At 36.1% G+C, this 24,281-nt stretch overlaps 1 protein-coding gene across 2 annotated transcripts in view; it reads left to right on the top strand.

Moving 5' to 3' along the window:
• The window catches only part of VPS13A (vacuolar protein sorting 13 homolog A), a 242,039-nt gene extending 218,643 nt beyond the window's left edge, over positions 1 to 23,396 (top strand). Inside the window, exons 69-72 of one of the 2 annotated variants that reach the window (XM_030876971.2) lie at positions 9,482 to 9,567; positions 12,770 to 12,893; positions 15,489 to 15,563; positions 17,460 to 23,396. In XM_030876971.2, the coding sequence (XP_030732831.2) occupies positions 9,482 to 9,567; positions 12,770 to 12,893; positions 15,489 to 15,563; positions 17,460 to 17,510 (336 nt within the window). In that variant the 3' untranslated portion in view covers positions 17,511 to 23,396. Of the gene's footprint in view, positions 1 to 9,481; positions 9,568 to 12,769; positions 12,894 to 15,488; positions 15,620 to 17,459 lie in introns of both variants that reach the window. The other variant, XM_060300819.1, reaches the window with a different exon arrangement.
• Positions 23,397 to 24,281: the final 885 nt, after the last annotated feature.

Below are 24,281 nucleotides of genomic sequence, written 5' to 3'. Positions count from 1 at the left end.
TTTGTTATATATTTTTTATTATTGTAAATTTTTATAAATAGAATTACTATTAACTTCTAAAGAGTAAAAATGTGACCCATTCGGTCCCCAGTGTGGGAAACCTGGTCTTTACTTATGGAATACATTATCACCAGCAGGACCTTTCTATGTTTTGTTTTGTTTTTTTTTAAATGTATTTATTTATTTATTTATGGCTGTGTTGGGTCTTTGTTTCTGTGCATGGGCTTTCTCTAGTTGTGGCAAGCGGGGGCCACTCTTCATCGCGGTGCGCAGGCCTCTCACTATCGCGGCCTCTGTTGTTGAGGAGCACAGGCTCCAGATGCGCAGGCTCAGTAATTGTGGCTCACGGGCCCAGTTGCTCCGCGGCATGTGGGATCTTCCCAGACCAGGGCTTGAATCCGTGTCCCCTGCATTGGCAGGCAGATTCTGAACCACTGCGCCACCAGGGAAGCCCTCTATGTTTTTATAGTTGATGTAGAAGCTTTTTCTTTTTGATTGAACATATTTTTACCTTTTGACTCTGCCTTTTTTAAAAAAAATTTACCCCTTAAATAAATCTTCTCAAAATTCATTTGTGTATGTACATGTATGTATAATCTTTGTGTTTTTCATTGTGTACAGATATTGACAGCTGGGTTGTCCCATGGGGGTAGTATTTTTCAGCCATTTCAGACATCTAAAAATTTTATCTGTGTTTTCTTTGAATCTCTTACACGTCTTACAAAGATATCATAGATGCCATTATATGAGTTGTAGAAGGGACGCTGTTTTCGTTTGTTGTATATTTCTTTTCTTTCAGAAATTACAAATGTTTATAATTAGCTTCAAACACTGCCTTAATAGCAATTGGAAGATAACTACCTTCAGCTGATGTGGTCTTTCCCTTTACTTCCGGAAGAGAATTACAACTGATCTGGGAAAAAAACGGGCTTATCATAGGCAGTCAGATCACCAGAGTAGTGCTGAACATTCTTCCTGGCTTCATCTGAAATTTTGAGTAAGTGGACAAGAACTATGAGATAAAGGACTATTGGATTTCACTCTTCATTTTTAACTCTTCCTCTCCAGAAGCATACTTCTGAATGGGATGAGAAAACTGAAGAGAGCCAAATTCTGTTATCAAAGCAAATTAGAGTTAGCATCTCAGATAAAGCAGATGCCATGAAAAGATTACCTGTCCAACTTGGATACAATTCTCATACCTCATTTATTAGCTTAATAGAACTCTCTTGGAGAGTCTTTGGCACATCATTTTTGAAAGCATATACTTTTGAACATTTAGTAGTAAGTCCCACTAACTTTATTTTGGACCAGTGGACTAACTCACCCCACTTAGAACCTTCCAGAATTACATAAAAATAACTGTGTGAATAAGACTTTGAAATTGTATCTTTTTCTGGAGGTGATGGTCCCACTTAGGGGAGGTTCCAGTTTTCTCTTTGTCAAAAAAGTGTACAATGAATTTTTAAATTATTTTTTAATCCAGTAACTGAAATGAGACTAATTTGATTATTAAATCTTTTTCAAAAGTTTGTCATCATTTCATCCCATAAATTTATAAATATATTATGGAAGGATAAATATTAAAGTAGAAAATGTAGCACATTTAAAAGAAGTAAAAATGTTAAGCTCAGATAGGTTCAACTTGAGTCTTTCTGCTTACCGAGGATGTGCAAATAGAGCTAAAATTCTGCAGTAAGTTTTAGTTTAAAAGGTCTTTAGGCTTTATTTAGCTAAAGGTGCTAAATTGTAACCTGGGATTCAACCCATGACTTCTCTACTGATACATGAGAGCCCTACCTTACAATGTCCTTTGGTTACTTTCAACAGCACATAGGTTCTCAACATAACTTGAGCTTAGTAAAGTTGATTCATATTTTATTTTAGTGTGTGCTCTAACAATAATATTGTTAGAAGACTTTATTATAAATTATGAAAAGTCTTCTTTATTAGCCAAATATCCTATGAGAGAAAAGCTGTTGTCTTGCCAAATGAAACAGTTCATCTTCATAGAAAATTAGATTGGAGGCTGCTTTCATTCATCTAAAAACAAAATTTAATGTCATCTATAAAAGGAAACACCATGTATAGTTTTTTGCCAGTTAAGAGTCTTTAGTTGTAAATTCAAATGAAACTGATATCCTATCTGGTGATGATTCTGATGAACTGTATATCAGTGAAAATTTACCGCTAAAGAATCTTATAGGAAGCAGTATGGAGAAATGTACATTTAGACATTTTGTGCACTTTGAGTCTGAGTTAGTTGTTTATTAGTCTTACTACCTTCCAAAGAGATAATTATCCCTGGGTATTATATGAAATGGAAGTATTACAGGAGATGTGACACAGCTTGTGAACTATCTGAATCCATATTCCAATGAGCTGTTAAAATGGGATCCCACTTCATCTAGTGGAATATATGTATTTCTTCTATGCTAACTCATTTTGACAGTAAAGATACCTGGGGTGCAGTAATACCGTATGGCTCAGGGCCTGGATTCTGGAACCATGTAAACCTGAATTCAGTACTAGCCTTTTCCTTTTACTAGCTTTATAGTCTTTTATTCTAGTCTGATCTCATATTCCAGACTATAAAATGAAGATAATTGTAGTACTAACAGTACTTTGGTATATAATACCAAGATAATAGTACCTTGATGGTGTTGCTAGGATTAAAAAGCCAGGTAATATATGTGATTATTAGTACAGTGTCTAATAGGAACTTAATGTATTTTCATTATTCCAGATGAATAATAACCAGTGTATGCTGGTTCTGGTCATCATTATTCTATATTCCTCATTTGTCTCCTCTTTGCCAAAATAAAAGCCATCATTAAATTTTGCCTTTTTTTTTTTTTTCTTTTAAGGTTAATAGAATAGTTAGAATGTTGTGACGGTTTCCACACATTAACTGGTAAGCGATAGAAACAATAAAACCTCAGTGATTTGGACTGCTCTGAATTATTTCAGTATTTTGAAAGAAATGTTATTCTTTTCAAGTTTATATAGTATCATGGGTCAGTAAATGTTCAATAGAGGTTCTGCTGGAAATGCATTAGAGAGACTTTTGTAACTATTCACTTACAGTGTTTCTGACCAGTTTCTCTGGCTCTTCTTGTAGAATGTATTAGGTACGTTAATTAATGGTCTGCTGTTGTCAGTGCACATAATTATGTCATGAGCATAATTCTGTCCTTTCTCCAGACTGTTTTAGTTGAACCAGTTGGTGACAATTCACATCTCTTAAGATAATAGTTTCTTTTATTTGATTTTATGTCACAGTGTTATGCTCAGCTGTCCTGTGTAAGCTGTCAGCATAGTTTATACTTTGGCTGACTGTCAAAATAGCTTATTTGCATGGGAGGAGACAAAGGTATGGGGGGAATTAAACAAAGCCTTATTCCTCTTCAGATTTGATGACACAGTCAATGAGATTCAATTTTTTTAAAAAACCAATTTGCCTAACATAATAAGCTAAATGCCAATTCTTTACTTGTGTTTATATTTATTCTGCTATATATATGAAATCATTGAGCTTTCAGGTAATGAATTTCTATATTTGCCCATGAAGCTTAGTTGAATACCTTGTTTTTCCTGGCTATAGCTCTCAGATCTGTTATATTTAAAGTAAATTGATAAAACGTTTTTTATCCCTAAGCCTTAATCATATTACCCTAAGGAAGTTATACTTACTGACTACATTTTTCTGTAAAGAGAAGATTACAAGTCATTTATTTATTTACTTCTTAAATAATTGAGAAATGGCAGCATTTACCATTTTAATTTGTTTTGTTTACCTCCCTGAATTTTGTCATTTTTAAAAGTACACTTAATTTTTTAGTATAATCTGTTGATAAACTTTTCATCTTTCCCCATTGTCTCCAAACTATTCAAATTAGCCAATCTATAGAACCATTTATTCATTATCCAGTAGATTTTCTTGCTCGATAGCATTTTGTTCTTTATCTTTTTCATCTAGATGAATTTCATTTTCCTTTTATCACTCATGCTGCTATCTTAAAAAATATATATATATCTATATATATACACCTCTATGAAACTCATCTTCCAAAAGAAACAGATATTGATCAGATTTTGTTTTTGTTTTTTGCTTAACTGTATTCTTATCTTTACCCAATTTTCTTAAATATATTTGCAAAGAATATTAGCACCTTATATTGTTTGGGATTTAAAGTCTTCCATGTTAGTGATTTGTTCATATCTATCTTTTCATATTTTGCTTTGTTTTTTCAGAAATGTGTTTGTTATAGAACTGTGCTAATTCATAGCATTTAGATGGTTGGAAAGTGTTAGCAGTGTTTTCTGTATTACTATAGTTGTTAGGTATGTTCTTTTTCTAAAGTACTGGGACTTAACTGGCAGGAAATACGGATATTATTAGAGAATAACGCTGACACAACTGTCTTTCCAGTTCCTACTTTTTGTGTGTTTCTAACGTATAATCAATTTGGTTTGGATTTATTTATATCTAGTAAACTAAGGCTTACATACTCAACTTTTCTAATGCAAAAGGGACCCTTATCAATAACCATACATTTTGTTACCTGTAGGTTCTGACAATTATATATAACGAATGTAGTTTCCTTTGTGCTTCTCTGTTTATTTCTTAAAGTTCTTAAATGATGATGGATAATTCATATATTTTTTTAATGAATAAGGCAAAAAAATGCTTTTCCTTTAACACTATAGCATGTAAGTGAGGCTAACATGTCTATAGTACTGGCTATTGTACTTGATACTTCAGGCAAAGTTATTGATTTTTCTGCCTAACTTTGGTCTTGATGCAAAGCCTACATGTGATTCCTAGCCCTGGTTTTGCTAATTCTTCATTTATTTTAAAGGGTATCCCAAATTATTTTAGTAGAAACATTCATACCTAGTATCTGATTGGGGTGAAGGAAGATAAGGTATTAATATTACACTATTTGAACACTGTTAACCTAAAAAAGTTAAGCCAGCCTGAGCAGCTTTAGCAGCCTTCCTCAGCAGCATCCAGGGATATTGAAGACATTTTTGAGGTACCATGGAAACGTGTGACTGATACTATCATGGTGTAGTGAAAAGCACTGGAATTAGAAGTGAAGAAACCACTTTTTTGAGCCCAGTTTTGCAACTGACAATATGACCCCAAGCAAGTCACTTAAATGTAATCTTAATCTAATAACACAAGGTTGTTGTGAAGATTAGATGGGAAAGACACTTAAATGATCCTCGATTTCTTCATGTGTAAAAGGAAGAGATTAGTTTGGATGAACAATAATATTCCTTGAGGTCTAAAATTCCAGGTTTTCAAAATACTACAAATGATGTTTTGAAAAGTATAAAGCTTCATATGTAGTGAATTTACAGAGTCAAATAATTTGGCAGGAAATTGTGACCAAAGGCATGACATTTGTAGATTCTTTACAGCATGATGGAAGATGATGGCTGATAAGCTATCACATTCTCTCCCATCCTTCTATAGGATTTAGTTCGAAGTTGTAGCTTCTTCTCATTAATGCTGTTCTTATTCCATAGTCGCATGTTTTAATGGAGACTGACTAGCAAAATTTTGCTGTATATTGAGTTATCTTTGATGTGTTTATTTAAAGATTGACCATTCATGTTTCAAGTGTTGCATTTAAGGTTTTTGATGAACTCCAGAAAGCACTGCATGAGTTACTTTTTTTTAGCTTTTATTTATATCAGATGCTATTGTGACTATTAAAAGTGGTTTAATTTCTTAAATGTACGGATTAGATTGGGTCTGAAAAGTGGAAAGTGATGAAAGGCAGACTCAACTGCAATACCCAGACTTAACATAATATTGAAATAGAAGTTAGTTACTTAGAATTGAACCATTAGCTTTCAAGTTATTTGAAGATTGTAATCGATTAATGGGGTTTATAGACTCTTGTCTTCTAGTAGTAGTGATGTTCTTAAGGAAATCAACATTTGTATTCTATATTTTAAAACTTGGCTATATAGAACAAAAGAAAATACTTACAAGCTAATTTCTTTTCCAGTACCAAAAAACTGAAACAAAAGGATGTAAAGTTAAAAATAAAAGCTTCACTTCTAACCCCAACTCCACCGTTATCCTTCCCAAGCCCAGAGTTAAATGCTGTGAACAGATTTGGTGTGTTACCACCAACACTTCCAGAAATTCTTAGTAATTTATTCATTAAGTAAGTAATTCATTATTAGTAATTTATTTTCAGTTATATCTTGCCCATCTTTCTGTATCAGTACACACAGATCTACATTTTTTTAAAAAATAAATTAATTTATTTATTTTTGGCTATGTTGGGTCTTCGTTGCTGCACGCGGGCTTTCTCTAGTTGCGGCGAGCGGGGGCTACTCTTCGTTGCGGTGCGCGGGCTTCTCGTTGCTGTGGCTTCTCTTGTTGCGGAGCACAGGCTGTAGGCACACAGGCTTCAGTAGCTGTGGCTCGGGGGCCCTAGAGCGCAGGGTCAGTAGTTGTGGCACACGGGCTTAGTTGCTCTGCAGCATGTGGGATCTTCCCAGACTAGGGATAGAACCCGTGTCCCTTGCATTAGCAAGTGGATTCTTAACCACTGAGCCACCAGGGAAGTCCCAGATCTACCTTTTATTACCCTTGTAAGCAGGATTGTTTCTTTTTCATGCATAATGTCCCATTGTATGCCTATACTATAATTAAACAGTCTCCTGTTTCTGAACATTTAGGTTTTTTGCATTTAACGCAATATAACCATGAAGATTCCTATAAGTATGTCTTCTCACATCTTTGCATAAGATAAATCATAGCAGTGGAATTGCTGGCTCAAAGGATACATTTATTTAACTTGAATTTTCTTGATTTTGAGTTAGATTGAACATTTTCTCATATGTTAATTGTCAGATTTTGTGTTTTGCTAGACTACCTGTTCATATCCTGTACACATTTTCCTATAGATTTTACTCATTTTTCTTCTATTGGTTTATTCATATTACTAGAATTCTGTGTGTTATGAAATTAGTTATATATCACTGTATTGACAGATATTTTCCCAATTTATTTTTTGTTTTATTTCTGTTTATTTGCTTACTGTTTTGCTATTCATTAGTGTTTAACTAATGCTATTCATTAGTTCCCTGCGCCACCAGGGTAGCCCTGTGTTTTATTTTTAACCCTTCACTTTGATTATTAAAATGTTATTTTATTCTAGTACTTCTGTAGTTTCATTTTGTATAGTTAAATCAGTGATCCATGTGGAATTAATTTGGTGTAAAGAGAGAAGTAGGAAAAAAATAAAAGAGAGAGAGAAGTAGGAATCTAGCTTTAGCCAGCAAGTTGCTTGAAGCACCATTTACTTGAAAATGCATGGTTTTGACCAATAATTTGAAATGCTGTCTTGATTTCTTAAATTCCTATGTTTGGATATATAGGATTTTATAAAATCCTATTGCATTTTGGTCAGTTTCTGGAATCTATTCTTTCTATTGATATTCTGTATACAATTTCCACTAGCATCAAACTGTTTCACGCCTGCAACTTTATAAATTGTATTAATATCTGCTAGGGTAGTTCTCATTCTCTTTTCATAATTTACTGGATAATATCACTTTTTTTTCTAGATAAATTTCATTATAATATTGTCAGATCACTTTTCCCCCTCCCCAAAACAAATGAACAAACATCATTTTGGGATCACAGTGTGTATGTATAAAAATGGGGTGGGGGAATAACATCTTTATTATAATGAATTTTTATATTCAAGAATAAGACATGGGGCTTCCCTGGTGGCACAGTGGTTGAGAGTCCGCCTGCCAATGCAGGGGACACGGGTTCGTGCCCTGGTCTGGGAAGATCCCACATGCCGCGGAGCGGCTGGGCCCGTGAGCCGTGGCCGCTGAGCCTGCGCGTCCGGAGCCTGTGCTCTGCAACGGGAGAGGCCACAACAGTGAGAGGCCCGCGTACCGCAAAAAAAAAAAATAATAATAAGACATGGATTTCCATTTTCAAATTTTCCGTTATTCCCCTCAGTAGACTGTTACAGCTTTTAACATACAAATTCTGCATGTTATTTGTTAAACTTATGTGTAAATATTTATCTTTATTACCCTTGTAAGCAGGATTGTTTTCCTTCCATTTTTCAAACTGATTATTGTTTATATAATAAAGTTACTGGATTTTGTGTACTTGAGTTTTCCAGATACTGTCATCTGAAAGTAATTTCTACTCTTCCTCTCCAATATTTGATGCTTCTTTCTGTTAATAATTTATCATTTCTTAAAACATGACCCATTTTACCTACTTTTACAAATTTATTTGCATAATTTATATGTTAATAATTTTTATTAATTTCTTCTGAATCTCTGGTTATGTCCCTTTTTCATTTGTAATTCCAGGAATTGGGGTTTAATTGCCCCACCCACTACAGTAAATAGTAAAGATACTCTTTCCTCAATATTAGGATCTTTGAAGTTAGAAAATTCTTCCATGCAGTTAATTTGTATGTTTTATCCTGCTGGGGTTTTTTTTAACTTCTGTCTCCCATAAAAAGTCTATTGTATCAGCCTTCTAAAGCAACCTTATTATGAAGTCACTTGTTAGTTTTCTTCTAAATTACATAATTTTAGTTTTTTGATATAGCCTCATGGAACACAATTTTCCAGAATCTTTATATTCTCTTTTGGAATTTCTTCAAGAGATCTAACATTTTTGGCTAAATTTTTGATGTATCTTAGTCGCAGTTACATTGCTTGCCTTTAAAAAATAATAGTCTAGCCTGCTATATATTTTAAATAGCCAGAGTAACTCCATCCTCAGAGCAAATGGTATTGAGAACAGATTTTAAAAAGCCTATTTTGCTTATGTAGTTAACTTTATATTTTTTGAGACAAAGAATTGTTGATCATGTCATGGATAGTGTTTCAGCAGTCTTAAAGATAAATAAAGGCTATTGCATATGCTGGTCCTCGGGTTTCCTGTTTGTCCAGAAACGGTCTGCTCCTTAATTTTGAATGAATTGTGAAATTAGCAAAGAAAAGCATGTTTGTAAGGCAGATAATGGAAATTCCAGGGAAGAGGCAAGGTGGGAGCTAATAGTAATTTATGTGATGCATATGTTTAAATATGTGTTAGTGTTTACATGTGTTTTTGTACAGGTATGATCAAATACTAATCTGTTTTCCAAGACAAAATGAATGTGATGGTTTAATAGTAACTTCAGTAGGTTCCACTTAAACTTTGTAAAATAACAGTATCTTCTAAAAATCTAGCATTAAACACTGGTATAGCTGCAATTGAGTAATCTTGAATAAAGCAGTACAAATAGGTGCTTTTAAAAAGGAAGCAGAAGTGATTTTTTGAATATTCAACTTGCTGACAATATGTTTACTGTGTAAGTGTGCTAACGATTTGCCCCCTTGAGAAAGGTTTTTAGAGGATCAGTAAGGCATTACTTGTATTAGAATAGGATATTATCAATTTTCTCACTCTCACCTTTTTTTTTAGGTCATGGAAAATGGAAGATTTGCAAAATACAAATATTTTACCCATGTCATGATCAATAAAACAGACATGTTAATGATAACCAAAAGGTAACTTTCTTTCTCTAATATAATTTGATAAGGGGTTAACTGATAGCCACCCATGAAGTGAAGCAGTTTTTATTCACATCTTGTTCCACATATTTAACACTGATTCATACTAATTATGGTTCTCTTGCTCTACAAGCCTCGTGCCTAAAACTTTGTACGCATACAGATAAATGCATAACCGTGCACAAACATAATTTTAAATTAAATATTTTAGCATTTGTTTCAACCAACTAAATGGATAGAGAAATTCCTGTAAAACTATCCTCTCAAGTGTAGGCAATACCATTCCTTCCCCCTCTCTGAAAAAGTATGCAATTTCAGGTTGCCCCAGAAGTCAGTAGTCTTCTGGTGGTATCTAATCATTAGAATATATAGAGATTCACTCACATAAGTAGATATACCACTGGAGACATTAGTTTTTTGGGGGATACTCCCAACTACAGCCAAATCTTCAAATAAACCTGTAGACAGTAGACGGATACATGTAAAAATACACAGTGGCATAGCCTCGGAGGGGCAAGTGTTTGCAGGAAGTATTATTATGAAACCACGGAAAAGAATAAGCAAGTGCAGTAGTAGGGTGGATTTCTGGATGATGCAGGGTGAAACTGTGGCTGAGGAGGAGAGATTATGGCTGAATAGAAAGGAGTGGCTAATTAAGCTGTGTGGCTTTGTTCACTGCCAAAAAGGTAAACTTATATAAGCATCTTGTTGGTTCGAGTTGACTATTGAACTTAGCAATCATTTTTAATGTTTTTAATCCTAATAATTTCTGAGCCCCAAATTTATAGCACTATCTTAATTTTCTTGTTTAAAAAGTAACATAAAATATAGAAAACTCACACAGTATTAGAAGGTATAGATGTGAAAGCCAGTATTCATTCCATCTCAGATACCAGTCCCTCTTTTCCCCTTCCTAGAGACAACTACTTTTGTATCTTTGAAATATTCTATGCCTATGCAAGCAAACATGCTATCAAAGCATACATCTGCCTATAAAGGCATACACATACATATTTTAATGTAAATAGGAATCTATTTTAACACCATTCTGTACCTTAATTTTTTACTTAAGATCTATGTCTTTTTATTTATTTATTTATCTATTTATTTATTTATTTTTGGCTGCATTGGGTTTTCGTTGCTGCACACAGGCTTTCTCTAGTTGCGGCGAGTGGGGGCTACTCTTCGATGCAGTGCGCGGGCTTCTTATTGTGTTGGCTTCTCTTTGTTGCAGAGCACGAGCTCTAGGCACGCGGGCTTCAGTAGTTGTGGCATGCGGGCTCAGTAGTTGTAGCGCGCAGGCTCAGTAGTTGTGGCACACGGGCTTAGTTGCTCCGTGGCATGTGGGATCTTCCTGGACTAGGACTTGAACCCATGTCCCCTGCATTGGCAGGCGGATTCTTAACCGCTGCACCACCAGGGAAGTCCCAAGATCTATGTCTTAAAGAGTATTCCATGTTAGCATATGGAGATCTTTCTTAATTTGTAAATGACTGCCTGGTATTCATTCAGAAGTATGTGCTATAATGCACATCTAAGTTGTTTCTGAACTTTTATACTTACAGACAATGCTTCAACAGTCATTTTTCTTCATAGCAGCATTCACTCATGTTTTATTAACCCTTCTCCCCATTGACTGAGGGAAGGGTGACTCATCAGAGTTAAACAAGAGTCAGTTGCAAAGTTTATTATTTCCAGATCTTGCAACATTTTCTTTTCTTTTGGCTGCGATGGTTTTTCGTTGCTGTGCATGGGCTTTCTCTAGTTGTGGCAGGTGGGGGCTACTCTTCATTGCGGTGTGCGGGCTTCTCATTGCGGTGGCTTCTCTTGTTGTGGAGCATGGGCTCTAGGCACGTGGGCTTCAGTAGTTGTGGCTTGCGGGCTCTAGAGCACAGGCTCAGTAGTTGTGGTGCATGGACTTAGTTGCTCCATGGCATGTGGGATCTTCCCGAACCAGGGATCGAACCTGTATCCCCTGCATTGGCAGGCGGATTCTTAACCACTGCGCCACCAGGGAAGTCCATTGCAGCATTTTAGAAATTACTTTCTTCTCAACGTAGTAGACCTCTTTAAATGAGGTCACATAAACCTTGACAGAGTACATGTAGTAAGCTAGTTGTAGTTGATTGAAAGATGATATTTATACTTAGGAGGTCCTTTCTTTCCAAATTTTGCACTTGAAGATAAAGAATCTTTTAATCAGGAGAGGGAGTACTAGGCGCCTGAAATAAGATTAGCCTATCTTTGATTTTTCACGTGGTTGAAGATGTACTGGAAGACCAGTAGGTTTGTTCCAGCAGCCCCTATAATCCAAGATTGGTGAAAGAGGGGATCAGAGGCAGAAGATTGAGATGAAAGAAATAAATCTTAATTAGCTTTCTCCTTTTCCATTCTAGCCAGGTGCCAGCTGTTACTTTAATTTAGTCCCTTAACTTAAAGTATATGTCACTTAAAGAAACCTCTGGTTGTACTTACAATTGATGTTTCAACCAGAAAGAAGATTTGGGGAAGAAAGACCTTTGAAGGAAGAATTAAATAGAATTATTATAGACAGAATGAATTTTCATCTCTTGATTTCCTTCCTCAAAATGGGGGGAAAACAAGAATTAATTTTAAAAACCTCTTTCTGATACAGGTTGGTAAATATATTACATGGAGCCTTAAAAGCATTTTGTTCTAAAGCATTAATTACATGAAGGTTCTCCAAAGTATTGCTTGGTAGCTGGTTCTCTACATTTTTCCTATTTCTTAAAAACATTCCTTATACATTTTACTTTATAAGTACTTTATGTTTTCTAAGATAAGTATGTTGTGCTATACATTTCCCACTAAACGTTGCTACATAAATTTTATGTTTTCATTCTCGTTCAGTTCAAACTATTTTCTAATTTCCTTTGAGATTCTTTGACCCGTGGATTTTTTTTTTAGAAGTATGCTTTTAAGTAAGCATTTGGAAGTATTCTTGTTATCTTTCCATTACTTGTTTTCTAGTTTAATTTCATTATGATCTGAGAATATACTTTGCATGATTTCAGTTCTCTTAAATTCATTAATGTTTTTTATGACCCAGAATATAGTCTTTTCTGGTGAATGTTCTATGTGCCCTTGCAAAGAATGTGTATCCTGCTATTATTATTATTATATTATTGAATATAAGTGCTTCAGTTTTTAAAGTGGTTTCTTTCTTTCTTTTTCTGAGTGGTGTGTTGTTTGTAACAAAAGGAACGTTTGGACAGCTTACATGTGAGTGGCAGTATAGTTTTGATGAGTTTACCAAAGAGCCATTCATTGTTCACGAGAGAAGGTTGCGCATCGAAGCAAAGGTATGTTGAATAGATTTTTTTGAAAACTTGGAACTGAAAACAACACATTAAAATAGTCTTTACTTTTGTAATGTTTCTCCCTCTTTTTTACATGTTGCTTGGTCTTTGTATGGTTTTTCTTTACACCTGCTGTCTTACTCAAGCTTAAAGAAAAGAAAGCTAGGCCAAGAAAAAATGTGCTACCTTATGTGCTCTTACATGGACCACAACGTTACTGGGCCCTCATTTTATACTCAGTAACAGAACCGCAGCTTTCCCACTGCTATCCAAGGCACTAAAGTGAGATATTTGTACACCTCAGAATCCCTAGCAGTTGCCTACAGAATTTTTTTCCCTGAAAATCTTGCTGATGGACACTTGAAAAGTTCTCGCTCTAACAGCCCATTATTGGTAGTTCTTTCTCTTTTTATAGATATTATCTTCCTAATTCAGTTATAATCTTCTTGAATGCGGAGGCCATTTCTCACTCTGATTTCTAGCAGCTAGAACAGTACTTGGTATTTGGATGTTGATATAAAATACAGCAAATTGCTAGTCATTTGGTAAATCATCAGAGTCTCTATATCCATTGTAAGTTGTAATGATTGCACTAGGTACCGTAGGTGACACAGAGAAATAAAAGATAATATATTTGGCCTCACAGTATTTGACCAGACACCTATGTGAAAAGGGCCGCTTTGGCACTGGCTATATTAATCAGAAATACGTGACTCAGCCCAAGTTAGTTTTGTTTACTGTTATTTTTGTTTGGCTTGATTTTGAGGGATTTAATTGGCTCGTATAACTGAAAAATCCAAGTCTATATATTGTAGCTTAATTATGCTCAAATGATGTCTTTAGTATTTATTCTCACACCCTTCCTCTCCTCCTTCATTTTGTCCATCTTTGCTGCCCTCATCTCTAGGTTCTGCTTTCTTCAGTTTGGCTTCATTCTCAAGCAGGCTATCGTTTGGTGACACTATGGCCAGCAGAAGTTCCAGGCTCATATCCTACTAGCTCAGCAGAATGAAAGCTTCTCACTGGGTCTCACTGGGCCACCTTTGGTCACTTCCTTGTTCCTGAGCCAGTCACTTTAGTCAGGGGCTGGAATGGGCCAGTTGGCCAGGTGAGGGTCACAGGATCATTGTGGTGCTACCAAGAAGGAAGGGTCAGCTCTATATGAAGTTTTGGGAGTGAAAGAGGGTGAAAAATAATTACCCAAAGAACATTCAAGAAATTGTTACTGGAAGAAGGGGCATTGGATGCAGACAGGCAGAGACAACAGATTTCTTCTAGACTAGCCTATAGAACAGAACTGTCCCTAGGCCTTGTGCTTAACTAGTGAAGACCATTTATCCAATCTTACCATTCATTCCAAAGACATGGGGCAGCTCTTAAGGAGACTGGATGTTAGTTTTTGAGGATTTTAGACCAACTTACCCATTGAGAATTTCTCTGATTCACTCAGAAAATGAATAACCCTGTGGCCATATATGAAATGATGGATAGTAGTAGCTGTTAGGCTCTGCTGTAGCCCATATTGCATTTCCTGGCTTTTTTATCTCCAAGGATAAACTTCTTACCTCCTTCATTTCTTCCCCTTTCACCTTTCCCTTGCGACCTTATATCAGCAATCATACTTTTTTTTTTTAATAATCTGATTTCTTCTGGAGTCTGTATATGCATGGTTAGTTGAATTACTTATAGAGATTGTTAGACTAGTAAAATATTGCTTCCTCTGTGTCCTTATTACTCATGGTTAATAGAAGTAATCACCACACTCCTCCTCGATAATCCTATTCTATTTGCCCCTCTAATGCTTAATATCCACCATTAGGTAGTTCTCCTCCCACAAACACAACAGAATATCAAAGGAGTTTAAAAAATGGAGGACAGGGCTTCCCTGGTGGCGCAGTGGTTGAGAGTCCGCCTGCTGATGCAGGGGACACGGGTTCGTGCCCTGCTCCAGGAAGATCCCACATGCCGCGGAGCGGCTGGGCCCGTGAGCCATGGCTGCTGAGCCTGCGCGTCCGGAGCCTTTGCTCTGCAACAGGAGGGGCCACAACAGTGAGAGGCCCGCGTACCGCCAAAAAAAAAAACCAAAAAGTGGAGGACAATCGTATAGAATCTAAGACCCACCCTGATTTCTTTGATTCTGAAGCTACATTCTTATTGCATTCTTATTGGTTTAAAATGTCAGAAGTTACATATATAAACACATACATACACACACATACATACCTATACAACACGTGTATATGTATGCAGACATACATGTGTACATTATTTTTGAGCTGAATTTATCATGAGGCCATAGCCAGATATCAGGAACTATCTGAGACATTATTTGGAGAGGGAAAACAGTGGTACTGCTTCTAGATTGATCTCCTTCCCATCCTCTGCATCAACCCTTGACGGCTTTAGCAACTGAAATGTCACCTAAAGCTTTTTATCTTAGGTTTAGGGATAACGGATGGCTTCGAATTTAGTCTTTTTTTTCCATTTGTGTTTGATTCTTCTTGATTTCTCATTCTTGGCTTTTTTTTGGTGGCATTTCTTTATGGTATTTCTACAACTAGATTCCCATGTTAATGAAGCTACTTATTCTATTTATAGGAGCGGGTGAAGTCTGTATTCCATGCCAAAGAGTTTGGAAAAATAATTAACTTCAAGACTCCAGAGGATGCAAGGGTAAATATAGTCAATCTTTTGGTTAAACAGATAGCAGCTTCTCATTTCAAAGCCATGTAAGTTGCATTATTCTTTAAGACAGATAAGTTGTGTTTGTTTTTTAATTTTATGTTTGCATTTTGACAGTTTTAATATATGTAACTAGATAATATTTTCCACAAATTATTTTTTCATTAGATTGAATTCAACACACCTACTTGTCTTTGAAATCAAATTGTTCTCTTATTTTAAATCCTAACTGTAATACTTTGCCAAAAAAAGCCAACAAATGAAAGAAATTAATGCACTCTAATGCTAATCTACCAGCTCCAACAGGAAAAGTATAGCCCCACATTGTTTATTTCTCTACTGTATAGCTATAGGGATTTTTTTTCTTTAATTACTGTAGCCTGGCACAAGGGAAAAAGAGCCATGCCTGTGGTTAGAAAATCTGGGTTTAAATACTGGTTCTGTTCCTTCTTGACTGTAGGACCTTGGGGAAGTCAGTTAACCTCAGCTTCCTCAAAATGTGAATTATGTGAACTGAAAAGCACTATACATACTTTAGGGATTATGGCAATTATAGGGAAGTGCACTGTCAAGAAAAGGAAGACTATGAATTGATTATCTACCTCGTTGGTCACAACTAAGACACTATTCCTGATACTGAAGTATACTCACTCTGTCGTGAAACTTACAATAAGAACACATGGGTTCTTTACTGAATCCCTGGGCCTCCCGACCTCTCTGTGTTGGTCCTGGCTGGTTATGATTATTTACCAGTTCACTTCTCACATCTGGAGCTCAAACCAGAAACCTCTCCCACCCATACACATGTACCTTGGACCATTTAGCATGTGCTGTGCAATTTTCTATCTAGACATTGGGTTATAAGGTAACACTGACATATTAACAGTAGAAAACTGAAAGGAGGCCAAGTTACAAAGAAAGAGAGATAAAGTTACTACACCCTCAATATGCATGTTGCCTGGAACAGGGAGACAGTAGAGCATGATGACAGCACGACTTTCAGGCCATCTTCTTTGTGCTGCTGAAGGACATTACCTTCAGTTTCTCTGTAATAAGTTTTCCATTTAATCTCTGTCACTGTGTTATTTTATCCCAGAAGGTTTCTTTTTAATCCTCCTGCTCTGCCAGAAACATCCAGAAAAGGCTACTGAGTCCATTTCTCTTTCTCTGCTTATCTTAGAGCTATTTTCACTAGGTTCTTCTTAAGTAAAAAAGCACAAATATCTTTGCTTAAGCTTTTCATAATGGGATAACACGAGTATCACCTCCATGGCTTTTATTTGTCATGCAGGCCTAATGATAATAGACATTATTGACAAAAAGGTTTACACTTCATTTGCAGTTTAATTTTGTGATTTCAGATCCTTTCAAATTAGAAAAATGTATCATAAAAGCACCTAATATGCTCAAGAATGTTGCTATGCTGCTACCCACTGTAGAATTATATGTACTTATTCCTACTCAATCAGTAGAATCCAATACATGGAATCGTGAAGGTTTGTGATACAGAATTGGCATAGGTTGAAAGGAATTCTACATAGATGATTTTCACACTATGCCAGAGTTATTCAATCCAGCTGTTAAATTACCCTTCTCTGTCAGGATGCTTCATTTTACTTTGCTTATTCTGAAGATGAACATCTAAGTCCAAAGACCTTAGAAAAACATTATTACTACTGTTAAATCAAACCCAGTACCATTGTCCCTGAGTCATCTGGGCCATTTAAGTCAGTGAATGATCTCTCCTGCATAGAGAATTTAATTATTGGCTATAGCAGTATACTCCTAACTAAACTGGAAAGACAACTTCTAGATTTTCATTCATTATATTTTGTCATTGCAAGTTCATTGAAGTTAAGTAAATGTTGCTTCATTTCCCCACAACAGTGGATCCTCAGAAAGCTAGAAGAAGCAAGAGAACCTTCCCCGAGCCTCTGACAGAGACTGCTGCCTGAAGATACACAGCAATAAATCATTACAATTTCTACCTTGTACCTTCTAAAACCTGTTTGGGGAGTATAGTATAGGAGTAATTACAAGTACTTTAAAAAAAAAATCAGAATCAAGTAAAACAGTTATGTGATGAAACTATTTCAACTCTTTGGGGATCCATTTGGCTTTCTAACTTGAATCATGCATCTGGTTACAATTCTAATTACTTTATAAAGGAAATATTTCTTTTATGAATCTTAAATATTTGCTCCAGGTGATTCTCTGTAATGGTGGAGAAGTTGCCCATATTTAGCCTAAATTTAATGGCGCTAAATGTAATGTTCCTAGTTCACATCTTACAGTTCTATCATGCTTGCTTCAAGGTCCCTGAATGAGTGATGGGTAAATGATCAAATCAAACATTGCCTTAGTGGTATCAAGATAACCTTGGTGGTAGTTTCTTTAGAAACATGAAGTTCTTTTTACAGATAAATATTTTGGTATGATTTTCCTTATTTTTTTTAAATAGAGGGTAGGTTTGAATTACTATTTGAAGTACATAGCGTGACTATGAAAAACAATCTTTTTTATTTTATATAATACAGATTGACTAATACCCCTTCAAGCCTCATCCTAAGAAAGTCTTGAAGAAATGAGTGTGCTACCCAAAAAGGGAAGGCCCCTCTCAGAACTTTCAAGCCTTAGAAATACTTCCTCAAGCCAACGCCTTGAGATCTACTTGGTTTACCAAGGTCATGTTTAATAGATTGCTGACCTTAAAGGAAAATTCCTGAGGCCTTAACAATACCAACTTCCTATTCACTGGTAGTATGAAATAAACAAAAGTCCCACCATCTTAATACGAGTTATGCTTCAGAACAGACAGCCCCTCTCTATACGCATGTCGGGTAAGTGTGTGTACCCTAAAGTCTAACCCAGTAACCTGTCCTGTTGGCAATAGATTGAGAATTTCTGGTTTGCTTTCTCTACAATTATTCAAGTGAGAATTACTCTTAAGTGTATACTCGTCAGAACAAAAATCGTGGGCTGCACATTAGTAAAAATGTCAGGGGGGGTATTTTCCTTGATTTTTGTCCAAGATCCTTGTACCTTGATATTAATGGACTTTTTCAAGTGAAAGGGGATGAATATATGATTGTGAACCATGAAGAAAATGATGCAGTGTCTTAGTTATTGAATAATACAAAGTATTTGATGCATGTTGAACGTACCGCCAAATTACTATAAACCGTTTTTAGAATTGGAGACTATATAAGTCAATGGTTGTGAAATTCTCCTCAGATTCCTCGCTTTGTTGTAAAAGCTAAAATAAACAGCATGCCAGACTGTAATTGTATTTCTTCCTGACGAAATCTTGCTACTAAATATTATTGATTTTCCTCTGATTAAAAATCTCATTGTTTATTAATAGTTTCCTTCAGAATTTTTTCTTTGCTGAACATAAATTTAGTCACGAGATGACAAATTTCAAATCTCATCATAGTGCATGCTCCCATGATGACCTTTGTTCAAAGTAACATGCACTTTTTCTCTGTTGCTGAGCTCTGCCAATTTTGCATACGTTAGAATTAAACCTAAGAGTAGAGGTAGTCAGAAAGCTTTTATCAGATTGTCCTCATCTGAAATGTTGTTTTACTGGAGTTCTAGTCAGTGCCATTAGCCAAGTACCTCATTACCTACTCCAGTTTCATGACTTTATACTCAGAAAAATACAGACCCATAACTTTTTGGGTATCCCATAGTAAAAGGGAAAAGTCTAAAAGAGTAAGGATAGAAATTCTTCTGGTATCCTCTGGAGGCCAGGCAAAGTGGGTCTTGTAACTACTATACATGCAAAGCCAGTGTGCCTATCCTTCCTGTTCCCTTACCAATGAGAACCTAGAAACATCTTTCCTTATTCTTTCTCTACCCATCAGTCATCTACCCACTAACACCTCCTATCAATTCCTGTTTCTAGAGTGGAAAGACCCACGATTTCAAGAGCAGTAGTTTATCAATTGTCTTAGAAGATTTTCTTCATCTAAACAAAGAACATAAGTAGATCACTAGATGTCAGTCTTTTTAGCATAACATTTTACAATTATGTGTTTGATTCTGTAGTCTTTTTCTTGAATATTACAGAGTCCATAATCTTATGGTATTTAAAAATAATCTACCCTGAATTATATTTAACTGTGTTTAGTGGCTGTCTGCTTGAAAATTGCAAACTTGTCTTCGTTTTTTGGTAATTGCGATGGAAGATGTCCTGAGTATCCTGTCCTTTATCTCTTTGTATTGATATTATGTGTTAGCTATAGCCCTGTACCCTTCATGTATCCTGATATGTGTTTATTGTATGAAGCTGAAGGCAGAGTGTCTATTCCCTGCCAACTCTCCTCCAGAAAACTATGATCCCTAGACATGGCAACTTTTTTTTTTTTAAGAATCAAATTTATTTATTTATTTTTGGCTGTGTTGGGTCTTCATTGCTGTGTGTGGGCTTTTTCTAGTTACAGCGAGCGGGGGCTACTCTTGGTTGCAGTGTGCAGGCTTCTCATTGTGGTGGCTTCTCTTGTTGCGGAGCACGGGCTCTAGGCGCATGGGCTTCAGTAGTTGTGGCACACAGTTTCAGTAGTTGTGGCTCACGGGCTCTGGAGCGCAGGCTCAGTAGTTGTGGTGCATGGGCTTAGTTGCTCCGCGGCATGTGGGATCTTCCCAGACCAGGGATCGAACCCATGTCCCCTGCATTGGCAGGCGGATTCTTAACCACTGCTCCACCAGGGAAGTCCCTAGACATGGCAACTTTGATTTCTGATACAATAAGAAGCTTGTGATTTCTTCACATTTACAAAATACTCTCTGAACCAAAGAGCATGTGCACTTCTGCAGTGGCTTCCCTATTAAAGTATGTATGTTGGCTGCTTCTTCCCTGGTGTTAGCAAGACCTTGGAATTTTTCCCAGGCTCAGTTTAGTACAGCTGAGTTATTTTCTGGTTCCTAAATAATCATGACTAGCTGTAGGCAGTCCTTTCCTGTCCCTCTCTCCTCCAGAATCCTAATCCATCCCCAAATTATCCTGTGGCCTCCAAATAAGAAAATCTTCTTAAACTTATTTATCATTTCCATAAAATTATCTCTCTCATTTTTTCCAATGGTAGTAGCAGTAGTATAATACTATCCCAGTGAATATATACGCACCTAGCTCATCTCTTAGAAATAGCCTACAAAGTAGTATCCTATTCCTGTCTGGTAAAAAATAAAGACTACTCAGTGCCGAATTTTATGAACCTTATTCAGTCATTAGTTACCAGTTTTAGTTGGTACTTCAGGCCAAGCCAAAGCCCCAGTATTAAGAAGGTTGGGACAAGGTACTGGATTAGTTTGCCTGTAGGAACTGAAAGTGTGCGCCGCATACACTGAAGGGAGAAGTAGCTGTTTGGAAATGGGTGTTTTAATGCCCCAGCCAACACAAGTCAGAGAAATCTGTTGGGGTTCCAGGGCCATTGCTTTTACCTTTTCTCAAGATCAGCTAAAATCCTCAAGGACAGTGTTTTTCAAACTGTAGTTCTTAACCCATTAGTGAGCCGTAAAATCAGTTCAAGATGAGCATATTTTAAAAATAGAATAGCAAAGAAAAGAAGAGAGTTCTGCGTGTAACAAGGTTAAATATTGTTTCCTGAAATATCGTTTCAGTTAAATAATCTATACTGTGTGTACCGGGTCACAATATAGAACGTACCCTCTTATTGGGAATTGCAATTTGGGGGGGCGGGGAGAAAACCCTTGGAAGCCAGTGCTGTAGGAGGCGTTCACCATCCAGTGACTGTTGAAACAATCTGGGCTGTGCCAAGTTGTGAGCACTGCCTTTTTCTTTTGAGTGAGAAGACAGGATAGCTCTTGTTTCAGAAATGTTTTCCTTTCCTGGTGTGTATCAGATACCCTTAGATACCTGTGTCATATGTTCCACTAGATATCAGTGGTCTAGAAAAAGCATAGACACGTTAGATCCACAAACAGCAAGCACCCAAAAAAGGTCATAGGATATCCTTTAACTACATGTATTTCAATCTCTTGCGCACTAAGCACTCTACTGAGATGGGCACAGAAGTTCTCCTTTTAAGTACATTGAGTGTGCTCCATCTGCCTTCTGTCTGATTCACCATACAGGTGGCCCAGGCAAATGGGGAGCTTATTCACGGGTCACAATCTTTTAGGGCCAAAATACTTATTCTCTGGAGGGTGCTAAATAAATGCCAGTGCTGTTTAGCTGAAAATAATTGGATTTCCTAATTTCTGTAGGATTCAAGTAGAAAACACGCATAATCTGACTCTTTTTGCGAGATTCAATACAAAACTTATTCACTCTGGTTTTCTTTGGTGCTACCCAGTATCACTGATAGCTCCTTTGCATACTCTGAACGAGGACCATCCACCCTCCTGCCCAATCCTTTGAAATATACTTTTGAAATTATACCTTACTGCTAATGCTATACCTAATCAAGCTAGCACTGATCAGTTAAAATTTTTAGGATTCTTATCATCTGTATTTTGGATCATTGCCCAAAACAGCTATCAGTGCAGACCTTTTCTCCTGCTTCTTTTCTTTCTACCACAGTTGGTGTAAAGCAGTACTTGTTTCAGGGCTATCCTAAAAGGCCAGCACAAGGACTGAGAATATGCTGGGTCCTACTCTTTTACAAACCTTCTTCATGTTTCTTTAATTGAAACCTTTTTTTACTTTATTTCCTCTTTTGTAAGGTAAATTGTTCAATGTCATTTTTTTTTTTAAGTTTTGCTTTACAATTACAGATTAGTTCTTTTCTAAAAGCATTATGGCATTTCCAAAAAAACTGATACTTCTGGTTACCCAATGAGCCATGTAAGAGATGAAACTTCAAATTTTATAGGTTGATATGAGTATATTTTTAAAGTTTTTATTACTTTATACAAATCCAAAGTTATTTGTATTACAGTTTAGCACCTGCTGTAATATCTGTCAGCCTGAAAATCCCTGTCACTGAATACCATTCACATTCATTTAGTATTGCTCTGATACCTTTAATAATGGGTTCCTTCTAATGAAGTCCTTGTAATAAGAAACCCTGTAAGAGTAATATAATAAAAAGTCTAATAATCAGAAGTGTACTTAAAATAGATCGTGTTGGAAACCCCCAACATTTCTTCTAATGCCATCATACCACCAGCGTTCTATTGGCTACCCAAAAGTTTCCACTTTGGGAGCTGAAAAATGTTCAAGTAACAATGTAGACTACATTGAAATGTTCTCAATGTCAGTAATTTTGTACCGACACTCACAGACTATTAGAAATTGTATGTGGGACTTGTTGCAAGGTCAGGTTGTTGTAGACCTTTTAAAATGATCATCTCCGTATGTGAATATGTGTATTACATATAAAATTGAACTCTTCAGGGAATGTGCACTTTAAAAATATTTCCTTACTAATTTTTGTATTGACCAAATAGTCTGCTCCTTTGGAATGCTTATTCTTTAGCAAAAATATGGTTGTTGATGATGACAGTTCTTTAAATGTCTGTTTCTGCATCAGTGCAATATTTCCTTCACTTTTGGGTTCCTTGTACTTATGTCTGACCCAGTTGCCTGTTATACAGTCTCTGCCTTGATTTTGTGTGTTCTGGTAAAATAATTAATTTATAAACACAAACGTTTACAGTGAAGTTCTTCCTCTTGAAATTGAACTTAGTCTTATTTTCCACTGAAAATTGGTTGGCTATGTTCACCAATGACTTTTTTCTAAATAATAATAATTTCTTGCTATTGGTAGAATTGGATTGCTTGATCACTGACTGCCCAGTTTAACTATGTGTACCTCTTTCAAATAAATTGAGTCAAATAAAGATTTCTGATCTTCAGTCTGCCTCTGTCTTTAGTTACTGGATAGAACTAGAAACATTACCAATAAGGCTTCCCTTACCTATCTAAACTCTGCCCTCTCTGGGTTCTAAATAAATGTAGATAACTATCAGATTGCCCAAGGTCCTAATTTTGCAGTCAAAGCTGACAGCATTCCAGCCTAGCATGATCAGTGCTGACTAAGAGGTTGAGTGGTAATATCTAGTAAATTCTTAAGCACCAAGACTGTGCCTCCCAACATCAGAAGACTTCAAATGGCTCATTTCCGAGGTAAGTAATGAGTATATTTTGAAAGAAGGGCTAGGAGAGAATTTTTTACTTGCAGAATTAATATTAGCAGAGATAAGTAATATCTGTCTTCTAATATGGAGAGTTCAGCCTTTCCATGAGTTAAGAAAATATTATATTACTACCTTTTGTTAATTTATTCAACAGCCCTCTGCAATTAGAAGTGATTCAAAGCCATTTTCTTATATGCTTTGTCAGCCAAAGATAAAAATAATAACTCAGTGCTAGAAAGTGCCTAAAAACAAAATTCCTCATTGTTTAATTCCTCTGGTTACTGAGTCTCTTGAGCCCTTTTCACTTAATTGGATGATCTGAAGCAGCTCCTTACCTTGAGAGCATGGTGTCCACCCCCCACCCCGGCTCGTTTTGCTTTTTGTTTGTTACATTTCTAGATATCTTTGAGAGCTACTTCTCCATTCTTTGGGGTTTGTTTTTTGTTCTGGTTTTTTCAGTCTATTGATTGATCTTTTTTTTTATTAGAATATAGTTGATTTACAATATTATATGAGTCTCAGGTATACAACATAGTAATTCAGTTTTTTTAATTTTTATTTTATATTGAAGTATAGTTGATTTACAATGTTGTGTTTCAGGTA

This window comes from Globicephala melas, chromosome 6, assembly GCF_963455315.2.
Source record: "Globicephala melas chromosome 6, mGloMel1.2, whole genome shotgun sequence".
Taxonomy (NCBI): Eukaryota; Metazoa; Chordata; class Mammalia; order Artiodactyla; family Delphinidae; genus Globicephala; species Globicephala melas.
The sequence above is the reverse complement of the archived record's forward strand: the minus strand, read 5'-3'. Positions and strand labels throughout refer to the sequence as shown.